The sequence below is a fragment of the Neomonachus schauinslandi genome, chromosome 10, assembly GCF_002201575.2.
Source record: "Neomonachus schauinslandi chromosome 10, ASM220157v2, whole genome shotgun sequence".
Lineage (NCBI taxonomy): Eukaryota > Metazoa > Chordata > Mammalia > Carnivora > Phocidae > Neomonachus > Neomonachus schauinslandi.
In genome coordinates this window covers 50,884,772-50,912,519 of record NC_058412.1, presented here as the reverse complement: position 1 = coordinate 50,912,519, position 27,748 = coordinate 50,884,772, and the positions used below count along the sequence as shown (strand labels likewise).

The 27,748-nt window shown below is 47.6% G+C and overlaps 1 protein-coding gene and 1 pseudogene across 14 annotated transcripts in view; one reads left to right on the top strand and one right to left on the bottom strand.

Annotated features, from left to right (window-relative positions):
* Positions 1 to 3,064: 3,064 nt before the first annotated feature.
* On the bottom strand, positions 3,065 to 3,598 carry LOC110588863 (annotated as a pseudogene).
* Positions 3,599 to 17,752: 14,154 nt separating this feature from the next.
* Positions 17,753 to 27,748, top strand: part of DYSF (dysferlin) — a 203,115-nt gene continuing 193,119 nt past the window's right edge. For 7 of the 14 annotated variants that reach the window (XM_021699074.1, XM_021699070.1, XM_021699072.1 and 4 more), the window contains exon 1: positions 17,753 to 17,840. In XM_021699074.1, the coding sequence (XP_021554749.1) occupies positions 17,753 to 17,840 (88 nt within the window). Of the gene's footprint in view, positions 17,841 to 26,210; positions 26,302 to 27,748 lie in introns of those variants that run through there. The other 7 variants (XM_021699073.1, XM_021699069.1, XM_021699071.1 and 4 more) reach the window with 1 other exon arrangement.

Sequence of the window (27,748 nt, the reverse complement as noted above, 5' to 3'; positions counted from 1 at the left end):
TAAAATAAATGACAACAATTGGGATTAAAGACTAAGATGGAGGGCGCCTGGGTGGCTCAGTCGTTGAGCGTCTGCCTTCGGCTCAGGTCATGATCCCAGGGTCCTGGGATCGAGCCCCGCATCGGGCTCCCTGCTCAGCGGGAGGCCTGCTTCTCCCTCTCCCACTCCCCCTGCTTGTGTTCCCTCTCTCCTCGTCTCTCTCTCTGTCAAATAAATAAAATCTTAAAAAAAAAAAAAAAAGACTAAGATGGAATTACACTGTTGTAAGTTTTTACATTATTTCTAAAGTGCTGTAATACTAACTCAAGAGAGACTGTAATTAGTTAAGGTTCTCTACCACTTGAAAAATGAAAATGGATTACTAAGAATTAGTCTAACCCAAAAAAGACAGGAAAGGGAGAGTAAAGGATTGAAGAGACACAGAAAACTAACAGAAAGATGGTAGACTTGTGCCCAACCATATCAGTAATTTTGTTAAATGTCAATAGACTATATTTCCAATTAAATTTTAGTGTTGGGATACTTTAGGCATGAACTGGAATTAATTGGTTAGCACATCCTCTCTTGAGCAGCATCTTTGCATTCTGCTTGGGCCCTAAACCTTGGAGGTGAAGGATTTGCTTTTCTTAAACTGAAGTCTCTTACAGAAAAAGTTATATAACCTGTGAGAAAACAACTCTAGTTACTGTAGGCATGAAAATAATTTCTGTGAAGAAAAAAATTCACACTTAATGTAAGATGAGCTCATTTCCCAAATTAGACACGAACTGGAATTAGGGGTGAAAAGATCGGTAGAGTGTGTGCTTTCAATTCTCATAACCTAGGAGTAAGTAAAAATGTGAATCCTATTTGTGTGCCAGACAGTATCCTTCATGTTTTAGTAGCATTCTTGCTTAATCCGCAAAATAATTCTAGGAAATAGGGGTGCCTGGCTCTTGGTTTTGGCTCAGGTCATGATTTTGTGGTCATGGATCAGGCTCCATGTTGGGCTCTGCACTGGGTGCAGAGTCTGCTTCAGATTGTTGCTCCCTCTCCCTCCCTCCTTCTCTCTTAAATGAATAAATAAAATCTTTAAAAATAATAATTCTAGGAAATAGATGCTGTGATAATTCCCATTTTATTTATGAGGAAGTAAGCTCAAAGAGATGGTTACTTGCTCGGGGCCACACAGCTAGCAAGCAATAGAATTGGGGCTGGAAACCAGTGCATCTTACCCCAGATCGATGCTCATTCCCCCCCCTCCCCCCGCCCCCCCCTCCCCCCAGCATTCTGGATATCTGGTCAGGCCTTGTGGGGTCACAGGGAAGAGAAGTTTATAGATAAACATAGCAATGTAGCTGAATTGGCAGAAGGGATCAGAGAGGGAGGAAAGATGGTCTTCCTTGAATGTGTGTGGAATACTTTGTTACGTGCAAAGGTATTAGCAGATAAGTTGGAAAACCCTAGTAGCTCACTGGTAGAAGTGGTCTCCAGTCTCCGATGGGGTGGCATATTTTATCACTAATATTGTTTAGAATTGCCAATAGCAAGTGGCAAGGATAAAAAGTAGATGTAGTCAAGTTTTGTTATTTTTAACTTCTCTGTGGACTGCATCCCTTACTTGCTTTCATGGAATAGACTGTACCCATTTCCCTGCCTTTAGTGTACCCCTGCCGGTGGGGCAGCCTTCCCCTAGAGATGGCAGCTTTGCTGCATCTGGGATGTCTCCTTTAGCCGTGTAGAAGAGCTGGAGCCTTCTGAGCCTATCCTGACTTACCAGGAAAGGCTTCTGGGTGGCCAGGAGGGGCACTTGGAGTTTTCTGGTGCCTTATTGTAAAGACTGGCCAGAGGCTTGGGTGGGAATGTAAGGCACCACCTCTCACAAGGCTTATTTGCAGCGAGCATGGCCCCATGGCCCCGGGTTTGTGTAGGCCCCTGAGTTGATCTTAGTCCTGTATTAAGGATCAGAGAAATGATGCCTGGTCTCATACAGTCACCCACAAGGATTGGCTGGAAGCTGCACTTGTGTTACCTGCCCTCTGATGGCCCTGGAGTCTAGAACTTCCTCAGTTTCAGTCCTCCAACTCTTCTAGACCTGTTGGCCACCGACGCCTTGAGGCAACCCCTTGTATTGAGTTGCCCCAGCCAGGGGTCAAGAGACTTCAGGGAGGTTGCAAAGGTGGTAACTCTAACTTTGGCACTGAGGTACAGTTACTCCACACTTACAGAAATGGCCCCATATTTTGCTCTCAGCTGTTGGGTCTTAATTTAGTGCCACCCAGCCAGGTTTTCCTAGTTCAAGAGTAATCCCATCTACCTTGCCAAGGTGATTTTCCAGTTTGAGCCAGTGAGGTCAAGGAGAAGTTTGCCCAAGACTCTTGAGAAAGGAGGGGCCTCTTTTGTAGAAACCCAGAAGCAGCCATATTTCTAGTTTTTGGTAGCCTTGAGTACTGGCTGCCATCCTTGAACCATATGGGTCTACAGGCTTTGGAAGAGATACATGCTGCAGCCAGTAAAGCAGAGAACAGTATATACCTGGGCCCCGGATGACATCCTTACACTACTGGATCTACCAACACAGAAGCCACCGTGACCTGAGAGCTGATCTGTTTTCTTTCCTTTTTTTTTTTTTTTGAGCAGCAGCAGCTATCATTTATTGAGATCAAGCATTATGAGCTGGACATGGTAGCAAGTAGTTTGCACAAAACTATATGTACTCTTGCCAGAGAGGGCTCAAAGGCGAAGATTTCGTGTAACCAGAAAGTGTTCATAATATGTTTATTCTTTAACTTATAAACAACATTTACTTTGTCCTTCAAAAGTTAATTATAACTGGCAACAACAGCTTTTCTCAGACACTTCTCTCCCGTCCAAGAGAGGGGAAGAATTTAGCCCTTGATTAAGCCACCGCCCCGCCAGCATACACAGAGGGGGAGGAGGGGATGACCTTAACTAGTAATAACATTCCACTGTTACATGATTGTACAAAACTTCCAAGCTGGCTGTTCTTCCAGAAGCTCTCTTCTAAAGGACGGAACAACAGCTCACGGCTTTATATTCACATGTTTGGAACAATGCTCCTGTTTCATTCATAGATACTCCGAGGCTCCTGCAGCACTAAGCCACCTTCTGTCATGGCACGCTGAAATCGTGTCATCGGGGCTGAGGCTGCCTCCCAAGGAGTGGATTGGTAGACCATGATGTTGATTCCTGCCTCTAAGCATCGCTCAGCCAGCACCCATCCTACAGTCTCACGGGCCACCACATTTTTGGTGCTGTAAAGGTGCTTTTTAATAGCCCATTCCCGAGTGGATGCTGAAACCACAACCTGGCCACTGCCATGCTCAACAAAGGCTTCTACATGATGCTGAGTCCTCATAACTCGCAACCTGTGCCAGAACTCATGGCAGGGCCATGCTGTCCCCAAGTCTGCTCTTCCGTGACCACACCTGAGCTCCCAGATTGCGGGGGTTCTGGTTGGTGAGCTCTGGGGTGCATTTTCCACAGGGTTCACTTCAGGCTTTGCCGCTGGCTTGGAACTGGTTGGGAGTGCTGCGACCCCACACCCGGGGTTCCTGCAAACTGACAGCCACTCCCAGAACCCCGACTGGAGCGCCATCACTGAGGGATCGTTGGCAAAGCCTTGGAAAAACCTTGCCTCCTTTCCTCATCAGAGTCCCAGCTGCTTGCCGGCCACAGCCATGTTAACTCAGGGAAAAGCCTTTTCCTTAATTTTTTTTTTTTAAGATTTTATTTATTTATTTGAGAGAGAACATGAGTGGGGATGGGGGTGCAGAGGGAGAGGGAGAAGCAGACTCCTTACTAAGCAGGGAGCCTTTATGCGGGACTTGATCCCAGGACCCCAGGACCATGACCTGAGCCAAAGGCAGATGCTTAACTGATTGAGCCACCCAGGCACCTCGCCTTAATGTTTTTAAGTCAGTTTCATCAGGGTTTTTCTTGAACTCATACAGCTTTGGATGTTGAGTTAGGGAGTTTGAACTTTATTCCATTGTCAGAAAATTTGCAGAAGTTTTAGAGATGAAATCCCCTGTTTAGTAAAGTCACATTTACAGATGCTGTCATCCACTTCAGTGCTGATGGAACAGAACAGGTTAATTTCCAGTTTATATATAATGTGATATTGCTGCTTTTCTTATTCATTTGTGGCCAATGTCCGATAGGCTCCTGCCCTTGCTAATCTTCCCAGCCATGCTCCAAACATCCTCACACAGAATGCCTCTGTCGTGCCCCAGGGATAGCGCTAATCTGCTTCCTCTGCACTTCCACCTGATTGCTTAGGACCTCCACACTGACTAGGTTTTCCATACATTTTAGTCTATTTTGTTGTTTTCTCAGCAGTAGAACCTTGGTGTTTGGGGGAACTTCAGAGTACCAAGGCCAGTCCTTAAATGTTTGAAGATTCTCCGTGACATTCCCACCACTGGCTGTCCACTGAAGTAGTTCCAGGTCTTGGGGGTTTCTTCTGTGGCCAGTTCCATTTTTAGATAATTTTAGTTATTAAAGTTCTCTCCCTAAAATTCGGGTCTTAAAAACCTAGAGGTAATCCAAGAGAAAAGTTAAGAGCTCAGGGTCCTTCTGGTTAGAAACTGTCAAGATACTTTGTTTGTCCCACCAGATTCACTTTCCACTCTTTTCCATCCTGCTTTCTGCGCCAGGAGGCTAACCCATGTGGACCCCATCACTTCTCATTGGATTTGAACAATTGAGCCAGAGCAGGATATGGAGCAGAGGAAGTGTGGTCAAGGTATTTCTCCTGGTTCCCTGCAGAATCACCTCATTCTGGCTTTGATCCTCAACCAAAGATCAGTGTTTATATCAAGGTTGCATTCTTTATAAGACTCTCCTTCTGGGTTCCAGTAACTAATAACTACTGTTTCTAGTCCTTGTGTGCTGAACCACTGGTTGTCATTCTCCTATAGTCTGCCCACACCTTTATAAATAGTCCCTTTATTAAAATTAAGTATTCCTCAATTTACCTATCAGTGTGCTATTTCTTATTGGGACCCAGACTGTTAGAATAATTGGTACTGTGAGTGTCTCTAGGAAACTGACCTTTGAAACCAGGCTAACACTAATTTAAAAAGGGGGGGGGGGAACTGGCTATATTAATATCTGATAAATTAGACTTCAAAGCAAAGTGTATTACTAGAGACAATAAGGGACAATACATGATGATAAAAGGATCAGTCCACCAAGAAGATAAAGCAGTCTTAAAGGTGTATGCATCAAACCACAAAGCTTCAAAATACATGAAGCAAAATCTGATAGAGCTAAAAGGAGAAATAGACAAATCCAGTTATAGTTGGGGACTTCAAATCCCCACTCTCACCAATTGGTTGATAGAGCTGCTAGAGAAAATCAGCAAGGATACAGAAGAACTGAACAACATAATCAAATCTAGGATAAGACTGACATTTATAGAATATCAAGCAATAGAATATACATTCTTATCAAGTACACATGGAACATACATGACTATAGGCCATAATCTGGGCTATTTAATAACAAATATTGACACATTTAAGAGAATTGCAATCATACAGAACATGTTTTCTGACAATAATGGAATCAAGCTGGTAATCAACAGAATGACAATAGGAAAATCACCAAAAATTTGGAAAGTGAACAGCACACTTACAAATAATCCATGAGTAAAAGAAGTCTCATATATATAGAAATGAATGAAAATGAAAACATTAAAATCTTTGAGATACAGCTAATAAAGTACTGAGGAAAATTTATAGCACTGGGTGCTTATATTATAAAGAAATAATCAAAGTAAGTTCATAGCTCAAGAAACAAAAAAGTAAAATAAGCCCAAAGCAATCAGCAGGAAATGATAAAGAGCAGAAATCAATGAAATTGAAAAGAGTAAAATGAGGGGAAAATTATACATAATTAAAAACAAAACATTGATAAACCTCTAGCAAGATTAACAAAAAGAAGACACAAAACTACTAATAATCAGGAATAAAGCTATCACAACAGATCCTGCAGCTATTAAAAGAATACTATGAACAACTATGCTCAAATTTGACAACTTTGTAAAAATGGACAAATTTCTTAAAAATCACCAACCATTACTAAGCCAAGATGAAGTAGAGAACCTGAATAATCCTAAAATGGAATTTGTAACAAAACACAGTTTCTTCCGGAAAATAATACTTCCCAACTCATTTTATGAATAATTAATTCCAGATATGCAAGGCTGGTTCAATATTGGAAATTTAATCAGTGTAATCCACCATATCATCAGGCTAAAGAAGGAAAAAACTGTATGATATCAATTGATTCAACACCTAATCATGGTAAAAACTTTCAGTACACCAAAAATAGAGGGGAACTTCCTCAATCTCATAAAGAGGATTTACAAAAAAAAAAAAAAAAAATCTATAGCTAGCATCATATGTTGAAAGACCAAATGCTTTCCCTCTGAGATTGGGAACAATAAAATGATGTCCATTCTCACCCCTGCTATTCAACATAGTACTTCATGTTCTAGCACCCGAGAGGAAAAGAAGGCACACAGATTGGAAAGTAGAAATAAAACGTGGAGATGACATGATTGTCTACATAGAAAACTCCAAGGAATCTATAATAGAACTCCTAGAACTAACAAATGAGCTCAGTAAGATACAAGATCAACAAAAGTTAATTGTACTTTCTATATACTGACAACAAACAAAACCCCCAAATTTTAAAAATGCAATACCATTTACAGTGGCTCCAAAGAATATCAGGTATAAATGTACAAATACATGTATAGGATTTAGGTAATGAAAATTAAAAAATATTGATGAAAGAAATTAAGGGAGACCTAAATAAGTAGAGAGATTTATTATGTTCATAGATTGAAAAATTCAACATTGTAAAGATCTTAATTCTCCACTAAATTGTCCTATAGGTTTTATGCAATCCTATCAAAATTTCAGCAGTATTTTTGTAGACATAGACAAGCTTATTCTAAAGTTTATATGGGAAAGAAAAAGCCCTAGAATAGCGGGAACAACTTTGAAAAAGAAGAATAAAGTCAGAGGAGTCAGTTTCCAATGTTAGGGCTTACTATATAGGTATAGTAATCAAGAAAATGTGATATTAGCAGGAGGAAAGACACATAGATGAATGGAACAAACCTGAAAATAGATCAACACAAATATACCCAATTAATTATTTACAAAGAAGCAAAGGCAATTCAATAGGAGTAACCTTTTCAATAAATGGTACTGGAGCACCATCAGCAGAACATTCATCAGAAAAAATGAACCTCAAGCTAAACTTTACACATATTAAAAACTCAAAAGGGATCATGGATTTAAATGAAAAACTTACGTAAAATGTAAAATTATAAAACTTTTAGAAAAGAGCATCAGGAACAATCTTAAAAATCTAGCACTTGGCAAAAGTTCTTGGACTTGACACCAAAACCACAATCCACAAGAGGAAAAAATGGATTAAATGCATTTCATCAAAGTGAAAACTTGTTCTGCAAAATACCTAGTTAAAAGGATGGAAGGACAAATTATAGACTGGCAGAATATATTTACAAATCACCTACCCAACAAAAGTCTTATTCCTAGAATATATAAAGAAGTCTCAAAAACTTTTTAAAAAATCCAATTAGAAAATCAGCAGAAGACCTAAAACATTTCACGGAAGAAGACATACAGATCACAAACACATGAAAAGATGTTTAACATCATTAGCTGTTGGAGAAAGGCAAATTAAAATCACAATGAGATATCATTACACAATTATCAGAATGGCTAAAATGAAAAATAGTGATAATACCAAATGCTGGCAAGGGTGCAGAGAAACTGAGTTACTCATATGTTGCTGATGGGAATGTAAAATGGCACAACCACTTTAGGAAACTGGTTGACAGATCCTTTCAAAAGTAAAAATGGACTTAACCATATGACCTGACACTTGCACTCGGACATTTATCCCAGAGAAATGAAGACTGATTTTTAAATAAGGATTGTACATGAATATTCATAGCAGCTTTATTTATAGTAGTCCCAAACTGAAAACTACCCAAATATCCTTCAATGGGTGAATGGTTAAACAAACTGTGGTACATAATACTATGAAATACTATTCAGCAATAAAAAAACTACTGATTCACACAATAATTTAGATGAAACTTGAAGAAATTATGCTAAGCAAAAAAAAAAAAGCCAATCAAAAAGATATGCATGCCGCATGATTCCATTTATGTAACATTCATGAAATAACAGTTACAAAGATGGAGAACCAATTAGTTATTGACAGGGATTGAGAATGGGAGAGAGGATGGGTGTAGGTATAAAGGGGTTAACAGGAAGGAGTCTTGTGATAGCATGGTTGAGTATCTTGATCACGGTGGTGGTTATACAAGGCTACACAACAACATTGCATAGTGTGTATACATTCATAAATGAATGCACATATCACTGGTGAAACTTTAAAAGCTTTATAGGTTATACCAATGCTATTTGTTGATTTTGATATAGTTCTATAGTTGTTTAAAATACTAACATGGGGGAATTAAGGGAAGGGTGTACAGGACTTCCCTGTACAGTCTTTGCAACATCCTGTGGATCTATAACTATTTCAAAATCAATAGTTTTAAAAATTAGATTCTGGGGTCGCATTGATCATATATTCAAGGAGTATATGGGTAACCTTTTTGCCAGAGGTGAATAGGACACAGTGGTCTATGGTGTGCAGTGTCATCAGTTATTCAAATTATCACCGCGGGCATCAAGGCACAAAGTGCAGGTGGAAGGCAGGCATTGGATGACCAAGTATCTGTGGCACTTAAGTGACAACAGTAGTGATTTATAAATACTCTAGAGCCATTTGGTTCTTATGGCCCAGTGAGCAAATTTAGGGAAAAAGAGAAAGTTATGACCATACAATTAAAACTGGCACAGAGAACCAGAAAACCTCTAGGACAGCTTTGAAGGAGTTCTTCATCTGGTGTCACAGGGCATGTGAGGGTGAGGAGCTCCTGATAGGACAAATTCCCCTTGGGAACCTGCTGACCACTTGGTAGCCAATTGACTATATCCAACCCCTCCCATCATGGAGGGTACAGGGCTTTGTCCTCACTAGGAATGTGCACATTTCAGGTATGGGTTTGCCTTCCCTGAACTCAGGGCTTCTAATAGTACCACCATTTGTGGACTTATGGATGAACCTTTTCTATCATGGAAGAACACCCAGCATCACTTTGACAGGGAGATACACTTTTTGGTAAATGAACTTGTGGGCCATGGGCTCTTGCCCACAGACTTCACAAGTTTTCCCATGTGCTTCATCACCCAGAAGCAGCTGCCTTGATAGTTAGAATGACCTGAAGACTAGTTATGACACAAATTGGAGACCACCTCTTGGGAAGTGTGAGTGTTGTCCCACAGATGCCTTAGATACCTTAGACAGAGGCCAGTATGTGGAACCATCTCACCCATGGTTGGAATGTATGGGTTTGGGAACCAAGGAGTAGAGGTCAGACTGCTTTCCCTCACTATTACAAACCTACTAACCCACTTGAAGGATTTCTACTTCCCAATAAAATCCAGGATTGTTAGTTCTCTATGACCATGGCCTCAATCTTTTTGGAAGTGCAAGTATCCAAGAGAAGAGTGCATACACCAGACATAAGGGTGTGATTCTAATGAATTTGAAGCTGAGACTGCCCTTTCGCCTTTTGGGATTACTCATGCCACTGAACCACAGGAAGGGAAAGAGTTTGTTGTACCTGATAGGATGATTGGTCTTGTTTACCAGGGGGAAATTCAGTTGCTGCTACACAGTAGGAGCAAGAATAACTATGTTCGGAACCTAGCAGATTCATGGGAGTGCTCCTTATGACTCTTTGGCCCAATAGTCCTGGTCAAAGGAGAACGTCGTCAATCTCATAATGGCAAGACCAGAAAGGACTCAAATCTGGCCAGCCTTCATGCTGGCAGAGGTTAAGAGGAAAATGGAGTGAGTAGTGGAAATGTTCAACCGTGATTATCAACATAGGCCTTGTTATCAGATACGAAGAGACTATAGCAACCATGTTATATCATTCTTTTATTTCAAGTCTTTTCTCCCATCATATGGACTCTCCCATTATATATGTTGGGTGTAACAAACTAAGGATGCTCTGACAAGCACCAACTTTAAAGCCACTAAGAGGCTTGAGTATGAGTAAAGATCGACCTCAGAGCCTAGGCTTAATGGGGACCCCTTGGAGGGAAAAGTGTTCTCAAATGTTAGGAGTGTCAATAGAATCTGATTTCCAGACCAGACACTGGACAATGATTGGGCAAGAGAGAAGAGCAGCTACGAAGTACTGTGACTGGGTAGGAAACACCGTAGCATGCTTTGTCCTATTGTTCTCAGCAGGACCTTTGGCTCGGTCCTGTTTTTTTCAAGCCAAATATGTGAAGAACCTCAAAAGACCTTCCTCGGCTGACTCTATAAAAAGAAAACTCTTGGTAAGGATGAGGATTTGCCAGGGTCAAGGAATTAAGTGGGTGCCCTGGGTTTGGGAGAGCCTGTGGTAGAGCATGTTGTAGAAAGGCAGAGCCCTGCAGAAACGACAGGGTTTAGGCCTTGAAAACTGGTCATCACTCCAGCCAGCATCCATCCCCAAGCATAGTTTCTGCACCTGCTTTTCCAACCAGTTCTTTCTTGTTGGTCAAGATTAGGTTCCATGTAGCAGGTCCCTTCTTTCTCAGTTCATCTTCTGAGAGACGGAATTGTCCCTAAGGTAAGACATTACCAGAGGCATATCTGAGTTAGTGTAACTTCCCCAAATGTTCGGAGAGTGGAAGTCTCTTCCTTAGCACCTCAGCTTGTCCTTGCACTAGAATCATCATCTCTATTAATCATGTTCTCCCCTCTCCTTTAATCCTCACCTAGAGCCTTTCTTGCATGAATGTTGGTGAGGATTTCCATGCAGGGGTACATCTTCTTGATCTGCAGGACTCTCTCTCTCTCGCCTTCTGGTATTCATGCTTCTTTGAACTAAGAGTATCTTACATGCCTTTGTTGGGTTTATGTAAGTACGTCTACTGTTAAAACCTCAAATGCTTCTGTTATGGTCTGAATGTTTGTGCCCCCAAAATTCATATGTTGAAATCCTAACCCCTAAAGGTTAGGGATTAGTAGGAGGGGCCTTTGGGAAGTAGTTAAATCATGAATGTGAAACCCTCATGAATGGGATTAATGCCTAAAAAGAGGCCCCAGGGAGATGCCTACCCTCTGCCTTCATGTGAAGATACAATGAGAAGTCTGCACCCTGGAAGAGAGTCCTCCCCTGACCATGCTGGCACCCTGATCTCTACTTCCAGCCTCCAGGGTTGTGAGAAATATGTTTCTGTTGTTTATAAACCATCCAGTCTATGGTATTTTGTTATAGCAGCCCAAGTGGACTAAGAGAGCTTACATTTTTATAGATGTCTGAGGCCATAAATATTGACTTCATTTCCAAAGTTTTTTTTTTAAGATCTTATCTTTAAGTAATCTCTATACCCAAGGTAGGACTCGAACTTATAACCTTGACCTCAAGAGTCAAGTGCTCTATCAACTGAGCCAGCCAGGCGCCCCACATTTCTAAAGTTTTAATCCTATGAAATACTAGTTACACATTCTAATAATAATAAGAGCTAACATTTACTGAATGTTCACTATGCACCAGGCAATGCAAAGCACCGTATTAGAATTCTCCAGAGAAACAGAGCCAATAATATATATATAAAGAGATTTTGTATATTCATATATAAAGAGATTTATTATGCGGGATTGGTTTCTGTGATTATGGTGGCTGAGAAGTCCCATGATCTGCTGTCTATAAGCTGGAGGCCCAGGAAAGCCGGTCGTGTAGTATGGCTCCCAACCCAAAGGCCTGAGAACTAGGGGAGCCAATGGTGTAAGTCCCAGACCAAGTCAAAGGTGGGAGAACCAGGAGGGCCAGCTGATGTCTGAGGACAGAAAAAGATGGATGTCCCAGCTCAGGTAGAGAGCAAATTTGCCCTTCCTTTGCCTTTCTTCTTTTCGGTCTATTCAGGCCCTTACTGGATTGGATGATGTCCCCCCACATTGGTGGGGATGATCTTTTCTCAGTCTACTGATTCAAATGCTAATCTCTTACGGAAACAGCCTCAACAGACACAACCAGAAATAATGTTTTACCAGCTCTCTGGGCATCCCTCAGCCCAGTCAAGCTGACACATAAAATTAACCATCACAAGCACTTACCCCATGAGGCAGATATTCTTATAGTTCCCATGTTATAGATAAAGAAACCAAGGCTCAGGAAAGTAAGGTAACTTGCCTAAGACCATCAGTTAGTAAGGAGAGCTAATATTTGAATCCAGGTAGTCTGACTCCAGAGTCATCCTTTGACACTGCTGCCATTGTTTTCTTCTTGTCCTACTGGTTTTGCAATTTTTAGCTGAATATTATCTCCCTCACCTCCCTCCTCTTCCCAATGCTCTCTTTTTTCCAGTTAAAGCCAATCTCCAAACATAGTCTTCTCAGTGCTTGTGAAAATCTGGATTCAAGAGGGCATTCATCTGGCATTTTAGGTTATGATGCAAAGAGCCAAAGCCTTTTCTTTGATCCTACCCAGGTCAGTGGTTCCGGGCCTTTGGTCTGCAAAAGAATAAGTGGAGAGCTTTTAAAAGCCCAAATCCTTGGCCATTTGCAGAGCTTTTGACTCAATAGATCTAGGAGTACAGAGGGACCCAGGTGTCTCCGTTTTTTACAAGAAGATTCTGATATGGGAGACCTTCAGATTGACCACACTTGAAACACCAAGTCAGATATTCACTTCTCTTGGTGCCCTTTCTTTCCCCAAAGCCCAACCTTCAGCCAAGGAAGAAACACTGAAAATGCAACCAGTTTGTTGCCCTCTTAACTCCTAGCAGTGTTCTTCAGGCCTTGTGGTGGTATCTCTCCACGAATGAATAGGAATTCTTTGGCGTGGAGCTTCAGAAATGGCTAATCTCTGCCCTGAGACACACAGCATGGGCCCTCTGCACTTGCTCCCCCTCATCTACATCAGCTCTGCCTGTGCCCTCATTCTGCACCTTAGCAGGGAACCAGCCATCACCAGCACCTGACTCTTCCCCCTGCTGGGGCCTGGAACAAGTTTCTTCACATTTGCTGAGGCTGCGGCCTCCTGGGATGTTGTGGCCTCTTCCACAAGAGGAGATAACCTCACTCTAGAAAAAGTTTAATTCCTATTCCATCCCACACTCTGCTTCCTCAGAAGCTCTCTCTGTTTCTCCCTCCCTAACCCTTTCCCTCCCTCCCTCTCTCCCAGTGTGTGTGTGTGTGTGTGTGTGTAGGCTTTCTTTCATCCAGTTTAGAGACTCCTCACCCTCTGAAGTAAATTCAAAAGGAGGGCTGTGCACACAGATGGACCTACTCACACAGTCCCAGAGCTGTGTTCTGTACACTTCAGCAGACAAGCTGCTTTCCACTCCCTGCCCGAGGGGAGAGCTTTCAGGGGGAATTTCAGACCAAACAACCCTACCATCCATTCTGAATACACTCCTTTCAGGCTAGACCAGCACCCACGCCTGAATGGATAATAATAGTTTCTATTTATTGAGTGTTTACTAAATGTTTTTTATGGGAGATTCTCGGGAAGGTCCCTCTCATGGGAGATTGAAACGCTCTAAAACTACCATGAGTTTTTCGTCTCAGATAAAATGACCAGAGTGTGACCAGGGTCTGTGGTTCTCAGATAGCTTTGCAAAGATCTGAGTGGCAGAGAATATAGAAATCATGTACATTTTCCAAATTACCTCTTTGGTTAAAAATCTGCTGCTTTTTTTCGTTCCATTCTCTACTGGGAAATAATATCAAACTTGCTCCTTGGTTTCTCAGGGAGGTTGGGAGTTGACCTTCCTTTATTTGCCCCAAAACAATAAGCAGTGGAAGTGCTCTGAATGCCTGTCCTTTTCAACAATGATTGGATTGGCTTGTCAGAGGCTCCACGTATTCGCGTCCTGTGGCTGCTCTTACAAGTTGTCACAACTGTGGTGGTTTCAACAGCAAATTTATTCTTTCATAGTTCTAGGGGCCAGAAGTCCAAGTTCAAGCTCTGTCTTTTTTTCCTGACTGCAGATTTTTCTCCACTTTTCCATGCATGTGGCTTCTTCTGAGCCTCCAGTTTTATTCAGCTTGGTTCCAGCCGCACACAGAGGCTAGCATCTCTCAGTCTCAATTACAAATTCTTGGGAAGAGATCATCCGATCGGTTCAGCGTTGAATCAGGTGTCTTTCCCTTTGCCAGGGGATGGTCTCAAAGAATATGGCTCTTTGAAATACAGAAGATATCCCAAACATGTCCTACACATTGAAAAATAAAGTTGAGGTGCATTCTTTTTTTTTTTTTTTTTTAAAGATTTTATTCATTTATTTGACATAGAGAGACACAGCGAGAGAGGGAACACAAGCAGGGGGAGTGGGAGAGGGAGAAGCAGGCTCCCCGTGGAGCAGGGAGCCCGATGCGGGGCTCCATCCCAGGACCCTGGGATCATGACCTGAGCCGAAGGCAGCAGCTTAACCGACTGAGCCACCCAGGCACTCCTGAGGTGCATTCTTACTAGGAATTTCTTTCTGTACAGACTGGCCTGTACATGACAAGTTTGAAGAGAGGGGCGCCTGGCTGGCTCAGTCAGTAGAGCATTCAAGTCTTGATCTCAGGGTCATGAGTTTGAGCCCCACACTGGGGGGAGAGTTTACGTAAAAAGTTTGAAGAGAATCTGCTGCATAAATAAATAATGTAGAGAAGTTGCAAGGGCGATGTTTAACCCATAAAGAAAACTGGTTCTGGTCAAATCACTTTAGTCACACCATATTTGCAAGCAGCTAGGTGCTTCTGAGAGCCAATTTTAGCTCTGCCTTAGAGCAGCTTCATGTTACTTTATACATCTGAATAGAGCTAAACTGTACTTCTTTAAAAATAGATCCTAATTTGGGCTTTCCCTATATCAACGGGGCCTCTTGCCCTTCTTCCCAATGAAATTAAATTTTATTCCCTACTTGGTACCCTTCTCTAAAACCTGAATCTGGCAAACTCCTGCCGCATGCAAGGCACCCTATAAATAAATGTTGGTTAAAGGAATGAATGAATGAGTCAATTACTTCATCCAAGCCAAGGTCTTTTTTTTTTCTCCAGCAACATATAATGGCCAAGGTTAGCACTTGCTTTGCCTCCTCCTACTTCCTCCCAGGTTCGCTTTAATTCTTTCCAACCCCACTTTCTCCACCTTGGGCCAAGTCACCATCATCTCTCACCTTGACCCTCTGCTGAAGCTTCTAACTGATCTCTTTGCCTTCAGTCTGGCCCCTTGCACTTCATTCTCCAAAAAAACAATCAGAGGGGGCTTTTGAAAAGTAAATCAGATCCTATCATTCCTCTGGACTTCCTCAGGCCCTGTGTGGTTCTCTTAGCCTCACCTTCTCCATGCCTCCCCACCCCCCATCCCTAGTCTGCTCTCCAGTCACAGTAATCTTTCTCCCCACCCCTTCGCCCGCTCCCCAGGGCCTTGACCAAGAGCATCCCTTACTGCTCTCTAGAACACCCCTTTCCTCTTCCCCGACCTCAGTCTGGTCCAGTGAACTCCTAATTGGCCTTCAGATCTCATCCCAGATAGCTCTCATTGTCCCTAGGATTACATGAGGGCCCCATTTTCTGTCCTTTTTTGCACTGACAGATTTGTAATGGTATATGATTGGCTTGATTATTTCGTAAGTGTCAGTTTCCTCCACTACGATGGAAAGAAACTCTTTGAAATCAGGGACTAACCGGCCGGCAGGGGGAGAAGCAGGCTCCCAGGGAGCCTGATGTGGGGCTCGATCCCAGGAACCCGGGATCATGACCTGAGCAGAAGGCAGACGCTTAACCTACTGAGCCACCCAAGTGTCCCAAGTGTCCCAGACTGGATGTCTTAATAGAAATTTATTTTCTCACAGTTCTGGAGGCTAGAAATCCAAGATCAAGTTATTGATTGGCAAATTTGGTTTCTTCTGAGGCCTTTCTCCCTGGCTTTCAGAGGGCCACCTTCTCACCGGGTGCTCGTGTGGTCTTTCCTCTGTGTGCATACATCCCTGGTGTCTCTGCATCCAGATTTCCTCTTGTCAGATTGGATTAGAACCCACCCACAGTCTTGTTTTAACTTAATCACCTCTGTAAAGCCCCTAACTCAAATACAGTCACATTCCTAACTGGGGGGCTAGGGCATATGGATTAACATATGGGTTTTCAACATATGGATTTGGGGGGATGGGACACAATTCAGCCCATAACAGGAACCAAGCCACTTCTGCTCATCATTGTGTCCCCATCACCCAGGACAGTATTGGCATGTTGTAGGACTTGATACATGCCTGTTAAATGAACGACTGGGAGTCTTGTTCCCACCTAGTTCGGGCTATGGACAAAACAGCTTCCTGTTCTGGCCGGGGTTGTGTGTGCTACCTCCATGGGTTGCTGGGGGAGAAGTTTTGCTGATGACTGCACACCCATCCTAGTTGCCCTCTTTAGAAGGTGAGTCACCCAACTTCTGGGAGTGTGGATCTACACAGTTCCCAGAAAGCAATTTAGCAATAGGTACTAGGACCTAAAAAAAAGGCATGTCCTGCAACTTTATCATTCCAAGGTTGAGAATCCAACCTAAGGAACTAGCAGAAGGGGCCCAAGATGGGCTTATATCCCAGTTTTTATATAAAAAAGTATGTCTCGCTATTATAATAGTGATGTTTAACAATGGGAAAAAGCTTGGTAAGTCTAGTACATTCATATGATACAAAATGATGTAGTTATTGAAAAATTGTCTATGAAAAATTTATAATGATGCTAGAAAATATTACATAAAAACGCAGGACACAGAACTGCATATACATTGATCTCAGAAATGTGATAAATAGTGTAATTTACACACACACACACACACAGGAAAAAGCCTGGATTGGTAAATATCCAAATGTTAATACTATTTTTTTTCAGACTTGAGATTTCTTTCCTTTATGCTTTTGTGTTAAAAGTAACAGGTGCTGCTTTTACAGCAGAAAAAAAGGGAGACAGAGTTTTTAAGGCAGCCAGACGAGGCCGGTCAATGAGATTCCTCAGCTCCGGGCTTCTCGGGAAAGCGCGGTCCGTACGCCCGCCCCCCACCTGGTCCTCAGAGCAGCCGGCTGACTCCTGAGTCCGACCGAGAGTGCTCGAATCCTCGCGGCCGGAGGAGGCGACCGGCTTGGCGAGGCGCGCGGCCGGGGGTGGGTGGAAGGTCGGGGGAGGGACTGAGCCTTTCTCCTGTCGGGAGCGAGATCTGGACTGCGCTGGGCGTCCGGAGCCCTGGGCCAGCCCCCCGCCATCGCGGCCGCCGCCCGGTCGGCTGTTCCCCAGCCAGGTGCAAAACGCCTTGTCATTGGGAGAGTCTGCGTCCGGAGCATTGAATTACAGCTCAGCCGAGCCCGGGTAGGGCGGCGGGGGTGGAAGATGAGCAGAAGCCCCTGTGTCCGGAGCGCCTGCTGACACGCGGGGTAAACGCGGCTGGGGCGGGGACCGAGTGTAGCCCACTGGAGCAGCCCGGGGCTGGCCTGTTTCTCTTCAACGGCAGAAGATCTGAGCCAGGAGCCAGCGATCCCAACAGGCTTCCCTCGTCCAGCCTTCTCCAGTGAGGAGACCCGCTCCTCCCCGACCTTCCCCAGCTCTCTCCGCGCGCCCTGGACGCACGGGGCCCTAACTCGTGCCAGTCATGCTGAGGGTCTTCATCCTCTATGCCGAGAACGTCCACACCCCGGACACCGACATCAGCGACGCCTACTGCTCTGCGGTGTTTGCAGGTAGGAGGGGCCGGCATCTCCGCAGGGCGGGGAGGGTGCGGGTCGGAGAGGGGACTCCTGGACCTCCACCCAGAGAGCTCCGGGATGGGCGAGAAGAGACTCCACGCCCCGGGCCAGACTGACTTTGGGTGTCGCAGAGACCCACATGCTCGGGAAGGGACGACCCAGAGGGAAACAGGCAACGAGAGAGGTGGCTGAACTGCACTTCTCTGGGGCCTGAAGCTGAGTCCAGGTTGGAGCTATGGGCGGGTAGGACGGGGCCAGCATCTCTCCTCTCACTCTTCCGGATCTCTTAAGAGAGGTCTTTCCTCGCTGTACTGCAGGGATCCCGGAGGGCTGGGTCTCAGGCCTATTTATAGCCCAGCTTTCTTCCCTGGCCTGGGCCGGGAGGCTCTCCTAGGCCCCAGCTCTCTATCACACGCTGGGTTGGCAGGCCCCGGCCACTGGGGGCAGAGGCACTGGGATCCTACTCCTGCTTTGGGCATAGGGTGGGAGAAATCGAGCAGCCCCCACAGCTGACACCAACACCAACCTCTAGGACCTTTCCCCCTCTCCCCTCCCCTCCCACCAGAGCGGAACTTGTAGGGGAGTGGTATCTGGGAAGTGCTATCTTCATCAGCCTTGAGCAAAGGAGCCTGCTCCCCTATCCGATTGGAACCTCCCACAGTACAGTTTTCCTATGGTCATGAGTGGACTTTTCCTCCAGGAGGTGAGGGCCAGCACCCGTGTATTTACCTGGAACCCCCTCCGGGCCAAGTCAGAGCTGTGGTCTACCCAGCTGGCTCTTTGGGCTTGGAGCCATACTGGGGGAGAAGGACCAGAGTATGAGAGTCCACCCCCCACCAGCCCGGTGGGTTTGCTCTTTGTCTCCATGACTTGTCACTTTCCTTCTCTTCAAAGACCTGGCTTCATGCCAGGCCCCCAGAAGTCGTAGCAACGACTGGTCGCTGGCCATTCAGCAGAGCTGTGTTTTCGAGCTCTTGGATCTTCCTGTCCCCAGCCGCCCGTGTGCACATGTACTCCCAGACACATATCCACCCAGGAGTGCATGGGACATCCCCGGTGTTCCAAGGGGTAGAGGTTCAGAGAACCAAGGCGTGTGTCCACAATAGCACACACAGATGTGTCCTACCAGGGACATAGGCACACACACTCCTGGATGTGAAATTTGGGGTTTCTCAGGGGCCTGTGGCCTGGGAAACAGCCTGAGCCAAGAGGAGGGACAGAGGGGGGAGTGGGAGGTGACACGCCAGCTGGGCTTTCCTGCGAACATTCTGCTTTGACCTGTTCTCGACCAGTTTCCCATAGTTGCCTCCGGAAATGAACTTTATCCAGGTGTTTCCAGGGGGAAGACAAAGGCACCAATGGGGGGCCTCCATACTTCCACTGCATCCTCAGCATTGGGCAGGCCAGGCCAGCAGCCTCACGGAGGGCCGTGGGCTCCTCGTCTCAACTCCGGGGAGCACCATTCCCACTGTGAATATCTCCCTGGCTGAGGGGAAGGAGGGAGGGGAAAACCCTGTGCTTTGAATATTTGCCTCTTGCCCCAGCACCCCTTCCCCAGCGAAGTGCCCTAGCCCAAGGGCTGAGCGGGCTTTGTGAATGGCACCCTCTGGACCTGTCCAGTGCATAAAAGAACCTCAAGGAGGGCGGGGCATTGTGTAACCCTGCCTGTGTTCTCAGGGCTCTTGTCTCCTCTGGTGCCCATTCAGTCTGAACCAGATTTTCCTTCCCTGATCACAAGCCCCGCCCCCCCATACCCACATATTTGCTTCATGCTATGAAGTCCCTCTACCCAGGCCAGGCTCTGAACCCTAGCAGGAGAAAGGAAAGAATGAATAATGTATGGGGAAGCACTTTCTAACCCCTGAAGTGCTTTGCCCACAGGAGTGTGGCTGGTGTGGGGCAGTCTTTCCCATCCCCCATCCTTCGTCCTCCCTCCGAGTCCCTGACAGCCCCTGCCCCCATCTCCCTGATGTCAGTCTGCACTCTTGCCCTTTGCCTGCTGCCTGGCTTCTCTGGGTGGGCTCCTGCTTCCCCAGGGAGAAAGGAAGTAGGTTGTCTGTGCTTGCCCGTGAGTGCTCCCCAGAGGGGGCTGGCTGGAGCCCCCACTCCCAGTCAGTCGTGGCTGTCACTGCCAGGCAGTCACGGGGAATGCAGTCCCTCCCTTCCCCAGCCCTGGACACATTCCACCTCCTGCACTGGCCAAGCTCTTAACCCATGTCCAAATTTGGCCTCCCCACAGCATTCAGCCTCCTTCTCTCAGCCAGGGCCAGATTGGTGAATGATTACACAGAAGGCTCTGGTCTCGGGGACACACTACTCAGAGCAAAACAGCCTCCTGGGAAGTATTCCCTCACCAGGGAGCCTGGCTCTGGCCTTCCCAGGCCCTTTAGGTTTGGGGTTGTGATCAGGTTGTGATCCTTTGGCTGCCTGATTATAATATCCCATAATGACACCCCCTCTGTGCATGCACGAATTCATTCCATGCTCACAGCAGCTTTGTGAGGCCAAAGGGCAGGGATAGATTCCCCTTTAGAGATGAGCAAAAAGGCCCAAAGAAGTGCAGGAGCCTGGCCAAGGTCACACAGGGGTCACAGTACCTCCCATCCTCACCCCACCCCTCTCTTCCCTGCCCTCTGCTGTTCTCAGCACCCATGGCTCGTGAAGAAGAAAGTGCTTTGGAAAGCATACCATGTGCTGCCCACAGCCAGGGCAACCTGGGCCTGAGCCAGCACTGGGTGGGGGGGCAGTGTCTGGGGTATCCAGCATGGGACTGAGTCAAAGTGGGGGGGGGTACAAGGCTGCAGGGAACGCACTATAATGACAAATGACCAAAACGTGGAGGATTCTGATTTTAAAAGTGTGTATTCATCCCAAGGAGAGAGAATGGGCATTCATTAAGCACAAACAATGTACCATTTTCTGATGCTGTTTCTTTAAAACCCCACAACAACCCTTTGAAAGAGACATATTTAACTGATACCCAGCTTAGTAGGTGCTAGGCACAGTTCTACATAGAACTCATTTCCCATGAGCTGTATCAGGTTCCAGCTAGAATCTGTACCAGGCACTTGGATGTAGACATTTAACCCTCCTCGTAACCATATCTAATAGCAACTATTATCACCCCCACTTTACAGACGAGAAAACTGTGGCACAAAGAGGTTAAGTTACACACTTGTGAGCCATGGAGTTGTGACTTACATGTGATCTGGCTCCGGAGCCCCATCTTTAACCACTTCATGATCTCCTTTGGGTCTTAGCTTTGATTTTCAAGAGACAAGCAGTAAAATGGAGGGGCAGGATTTGAACCCAGGTCTGCTCACACCCTGGAGGTCAGTCTCTTTGAATACTGCTTGGCACTCAATTATATATAACTGTTATTATATATGATTATGCATATATTTATTCTAATTATTATTATAGTTGATACGTATTGTAGAGGTACTAAGAAATCACTTCACACACCCAAGTAGACTATCACTACCTTTTTTACCTGGTCATTCCAATCATCAGTTGTTTGTCCAGCTATAGTCCTTCCAGACTGGGCACAATGGGCTCAGTGGCGAGTGGCCATCCCCTCTGCCTCAAGGGACCCTGGTCTTGTCTCCTCTGGCTGACCCTCCTGGAGCAGCCCCTTCGGAGCTGAAAGGTCAAGTCACATGCTTCAGGGCACACAGCTAGCAAAGGGGGGACTGGGATGGAAGCCCAGGACCGCCTGATTCTTCCCACTACAGGATGGTTCATCCCAGGCAGTCCCATCATCATGGCTGTAGCCAGAGTCACTACTCCCTGTGCTTTCTATACCCTTGGTGGACACGCACGTGCCCCTTTGATCCCAGCTTTGGATTGGGATACCCATGGAACACAGAGTCTTCAATGAAGGTGAGGGGAAGGGGCACAATGATGCCTTGGACCAGTCATACTCTTGGAAGTTTTTGGGCTTTGGCACATGTGCCCCTAAAGGAGTCCTATAAACTCACAGGCAGAGTGTTCCTCTCAAGGTTGACATCATTGAGCAGAGAGGCAAGGTTTGTTTGCTTTCTGGTCACCCCCTGTCAGGCCTTGGTAAAAACAGAGCCCTGAGCTGGAGGAGGCCAGCTGGCCCAACTCCAGCAGCCAGAAGAGGCCGTGTAAGAAGCGCCTCTTCTCCCACGGGGGCAGGGAGGTAGGATCCCTGATAGGTGAGCGAAGAGGGCAGGGGTCAAACACTCCCCTGCCAGTGGAAGCCAGAGGGAAAAGCACGCGCATGTCAGTGAGCGGTGGTGAGTAGGGTGAGCTGAGAGTGCATGCCCCGGTCACAGGGGCCAGATAATCAGTGTCAGGCAGAGATTTGGGGCCCGTGTGCCAGGTACTTGGATTTTTCAAGAGCAGTTATCCATCCAGATTTGCATGAGAAATCTCCTAACATTGACTTAAGGTACGATTTTGTTATAAAATGTTGTGTTGCTCAAAGATACTAAGTGTAGGCCGGATGCATCCCCAGGGGACACCAGTGGCAGCATCTGAAGCAGTGTTTTAGCCCGTCTTGGAGAATTTAGTCCTGGGCTCTTGGGACAACAGACGGCCAGTCTCCTCTCACTTGGGATTCTCAGTAAGCGCCTATCCCTGACTACACCGATGGGGTGAGGGGGCAAGTCGGGGAGCACGCCCCCTTACCTCTATCAGCCCTGAAATGTTGTTGCAGTTAACACATCTTAAGTAAAGATGCTGTGAACACGAGAGTCTCTCTCACTCACCTAACGGTTGATGTGTGGGGAGTCCTGGCCGGTACGGTTCTAACCCACAAGGCTGTCCGGGACCCTGGATCCTTCTGTTTTATTGCTCTGCTATCCCCAGGGGTCCCCTTGACAACATGGTTGGTGATGGCTCACCAGCGAACCCTAACCCTAACCCTAACTTGGTCTCATGACCGTATCTAGCTGTGAGGGAGGCTGGGAAATGTAGCCTTTCTGTTTGGCTGGCCATGTGTCCAGGTAAAACTATGCAAAATTTCCGTGGGAGAAGGGGAGAACACGGAAGGAGGGGGACAAGTTGAGGTCCCAGCACACTGTCCATGAGAACTGCTTTCCTGATACAAGTCCCCTTGGGAGGAAGCCCCCTTTAGGCCTTGGCTGCACTAGGGCGTCTCCAAGGAACAGTCAGCCATCTCATCAGGGAGAAGCGAATGGCAGCCAGGCTGGGAGGCTGGAGGTTGGGGATGGCAAAGAGGCCTCAGGAAGTGCCCCGGGCTCAGGCCACCAGCTGCTAATTTTCTGGTTTACAGAGCAGACGTGTGGAGCCCCTGTTCCTTGGACACAAGCCAAATGTTTGTACAAGTCCCTTGGAATATTCCTCCGGAAATATTAGATACGCTCCCTATAGATTTCCTGTGCTGCCCCTGACGGGTCAGAGGTGGTGGCAGGGCTGGGGGGCCTGGGGGGAAGGGGCACAGCCTGGAATCACTGTGACAGCAAAAAAAATATCCCAAATCATCATATCCAAAATTCCCCCAGGGGGCAGTACTGCCCTCCTGGAGAACCATCGGCTTAGCCTCATCATGGGACCAAAGGGCCACCGGTGAGCCAAGTCCGCAGTCTGCTACGCCGACCCCAGGCTGGCGCTTAATGTGCGCAGGGAGCACCCGGCCGACTGAAACATCCTTGGTCTCTCCCCTCATTGATTCCACCATCTAGCTAGACCTCAAACACGTGATTACAGCTAGTGATTCCTTACAAGCGCTGTGAGTGCCAAGAAGGAGAAGTGCGGCTGTCCGATTGTTTGCCAGATGGACCCAGTCTAGACCCAATCTAGACCAGGATGTCAGAGACGCCTTCCCCAGGGAAGCGATCTGTAAGCTGAGGCCCAAGGATGAGTGGGGGTGGCCCTGGAAAGAGAGAGGGGAAGGCATTTGTGCGCAGAGGGAACAGCAGAGCTCCCAAGTTGGAGAGAGCTCAGCATGTTCCCCAAACTGAGAAGCCACTGACGCGGGGACTCCGAGCGAGGGGTGGAGTGGCCTTTCCCAGAGGGTGGAGGTAAGGGGTCTGGGCTCTATCCCAAGAACAAGGGAGGCCTTTGAGCCTAATCATATTTGTTTTAGGATCGATAATGGAGCAGCGGTGACCAGCTAGAAGGCCCCTGCAGTGGCCCAGGCAGGAGAGGGCAGTAGAGGAAATGCCTCAGGGGAGGCATCTGGATGCTCTGGGTGCACTGATACTACCAAAGTCAGGGCTGTCAGCTGCAAGATTGAGGCTGCTAGTAAGTGAAGTCTTGCCTCAAGGAGACTTTAATAATAAACAGCCTTAAAGTGATCTTCATTCCCAATACTTGCCCCCTTGGGAAGGAACTCCCATTGAGTACTAGGCCCCGTCATGATCCAGAGACGTGATCCAGAGACATGGTGGGCTCTGAGCATATACAGCATACAGCTCCACTGTCACCCGGGACCCATTTTTCTCTCTGGTCTGCTGTCATTGGCATCTGCTCCATCCTAGAGCTCGTAGCAACTGGATCCACATGCTTCCTTATGCTCAAGAATCAGGAGGGGGAGCTGGGCTTGTCCATTCACAGAGGATAAGCCCGTCCCTCCTGGAGAAGACTCAGGACATTAGCAATAGCGATTGCGAGGAGATGGGCTCCGATAGAGCAGGATCTACTTGGAGCAGGTAGGAAGGAGGTCCGAATGTTGGAGAGGAAGCAAGTGTCCACCTCATTGTGAGGATAGGTGGGGTCACCCAGAGAGAGTGGGAGAGTCAGGAGCACGAGGTCCCCAGCCAGCGAGAAAAGGTACAGCCTTTAAATCTGGGGAGAAGACAGCCTCAGACTTGTCATTGAAGGAGTGAGAAGGGTAGGGTCTAGTGCCCACATGGCCAGCTGGTCTTAGGAGTACAGATGCTTCATTCATAAAAATGGGAGAGAAGGCAAAGGATTTTGGGCGCAGATGCTGATGGGGGTTAGGAGGCTGGGAACCTGGGGCAGTTCTCTACTCATTAAATAGGAAGCAAACAGAGTAAGGATGGCAATAGCGTGTTGTAGGTTTGGAGAGAGAAACGTCTGAAACGGTGGTTTCTAAAGAGACTGTGGAAAGATTGCTTGCTGGGCAGCAGGAAGGGTCCACCTGAGTCACGGGTCATGAAGATCAAGTGTCCGGGACAGATTAGCGGTGTGATTCTTGAACACCTCTAGTAATTAGGGTGGAGTAGGCAGAGTAGGATTTCACCAGGTCATGGTTTAGCCACATGAAAACGCTGGATCCTCTAAATAAGGGAGGGGACAGCGAGTTGAAAGGTTACAAAGCAGAATGATGACTAATCGTTGAATTTAGGCTAAGGACTAGTGCGGAGGTGGAGGAGGGACAGGGCCCTCCCTGCCCGGGGCTAGGTGCCCGCAATGTAGGGGTATAGAGAGGAGAAGCCCGGGCTCCTGTGGTCCAGAAGTCCATCAGCTGGAAAGGAGCCTGACAGAACAAGGAAAACGTGCTCCGGGCTGTCTCCACTCAAGGCTCACGCTAACCGCAATTCCTCCCCCTGTGGGTGTGCGGGGCCTGGAGGGTGCTGTCGGGGCTGTGACAGGGGACCGAGTGCTCCAGGGAACGCAGTATCCTTTGGACAGAGACCTCCGTGGTCTCTGTCGACAACGAACGACAACGACCCCAGACTGCTTGGGGAAGTTGAGAGGCGGGTTCGCGAGGGCTCGGGCCCGGGAGTCTTTCCAGAACTGCCGCCTGAGCACCGAGGGCAGGTACTGGGGCTCAGGGTGCAGCGTGTCGCCCCGCCGCTCCGCACGCTCCTCCAGCGCTCGCTCCAACTGGTCGTTTGCCGCAGACACTCGCGTTCCTGCGGCCGGATGTCCCCTCCTCCCGCCTTCGCTCATTCCTCCTTCGCCCCAGTGTCGCAGCGCCCCGGGAGTGCGGGACCCGGCTGGGCGCAGCGGGGGTCAGAGCCGCGGCCGCCCGCCAGGTCCGCACCGGTGCGCTCGGGGCTCGGGCGAGCGGGGCGGCGGGCGCCGAGTCGCCGCGGCCTGGCCCAGCGGTGCGCCCCGCGTCAGAGGCGCTTCCGTTCCCGGCCCGGGGCCGGGAGCCGCCGAGGGGGACCGGCGCCCCCACCCGCGCGCTTCTGACCCCGGCCCCGCCCTGCCCACCAGCCGCAGGGCAGGGCGGGGCGGGGCGGGGGCCGGCGCGGGGGAGGGTCCGCCCAGCGGGTGTCCAGTGTCCTCCCCGCGGCCGCGGCCAGGCGCGGGGACTTCTCCGCGGAAGCTCAGCGAACGCGACAGCTCCCCTCGGGCACGGGCGCCGCAGCCGGGCGCTCGCTCGCTGGCTCCTGGGCCCTCTGCTCCCGCTGCCGCTCGCGTCCTGCCCGCGCGCCCCTGCGCGGCCGGCGCGGCCGAACCATGCTGTGCTGCCTGCTGACGAGGGCCAGCAACCTGCCCAGTGTGAAGAAGGACCGGCGCAGTGACCCGGTCGCCAGCCTGACTTTCCGAGGTGAGAGCCCCGTGGCCGCGGCGCCCGCGCCACCCGACTCTTGGCGCGCACGGCCGGGTCTGCGGCCACCGCTGCGGCACTAACCCTAGCCCCACGGCACAGCGACAGAAATCTCAGCCCTGCTGGGAACACGAGGAGGACGAAACCGAGCATGATGAATACCACAGTGCTCTGAAATTTTGGAAAACGGAAAGGGCCATAGTTTGCCAACAGTTACTACTTTTCTAAGACCTATACCGAGAGGTAATCAAGTTGGAGCCCTTACCGGGCAGTGGGGATAGGAGTGGGAAAAGAAAGATGGGTGCACAATAGAGGGAGGAATCAGGATCACTTAGAAACTGGGTGTGTAGATGGTGTGGTTTTGAAACTGTGTCTTGATTTCATTCATTCACTCATTCATCCGCCCATCTTTATTGAACACTGACCGTATTGAGCCCGCCATGTCTTGAAGAGCCTATGCACCTACATGAGGTGCTTAGACAAGAGAGGGTCTCTCTCTCTCTCTGCAGCAACAAAGGACTCGAAACTCCCCTTCTCACCGTGCACCTCTAACCCACCCTCTTTGAGGCAGACATTCCCATGGGGGGAGGTGCCTCAGGAGGGGCAAAGGGAAGAGGAAGGATATGTTAAAATTAAGAGAAGGAACAATGGCTGTGAGTCAGGAGCCCAGTGCTGCAAAGAAAGATATATAAGGAGAGGAGAAGGGGTTTCCCTCTTACCAGGAGGCATATCCTGTGGTTTTGTGGAATTAAAAAATACGTGCATCACAAAAGATGGTCAAAAGTAGAGGGAAAAGTGGCTGGTATTTTCATGAGATTTGAAAACAGTGAGGGCACCAGGGGGCTCTTTAGCTCTGACCCATGATCTCCATCTGGTCCCCAAGCTCCCCAGGATAATAATGATCATAGATAGTAGACACAATTTGGCAAAATGAGAACTACTTGCTTTTATTCTTTGTAACGGGACAATTTACATTTTATCTCTCTTTTGAAAAGTGTGAGTCAAAACATTTTAGAAAACATTGCTATTTTCATTAACTGGTGACAGTCCTGGATGCCTATTATGAAATGCCACTTCATGACAAGGTCGCTAGCTCGTCTGCCTAAGCCATTCATTCCCTTATAGAAACTGTGGGTCCACCCTTGGCGGGAAAAGAAGTAAGGATCTTGAGACCAGGGGCTTACAGCCGCCTAGGTCTCTTGGATGCTTTGGGATCTGTTCACAGCTCTCTCGCCCTGGTTCTGGAACAGTCTTGTGGTAGCTCCCAATCTCTCCATTCTGCAGATTAAGGAAATGGAAACCTGGGCAAGTTATATGTGTCCAGGTCAGTGGTCACGGCAGGGAGTGCTTGGAATGGGCAATGCCCTTGAGTCTGGAAGGTGGCCAAATCTGTTGAGGCCCCTCTTAGCTGTTGCCTTGGCCCGGGTACCCCATGTAGCTGCTGTCC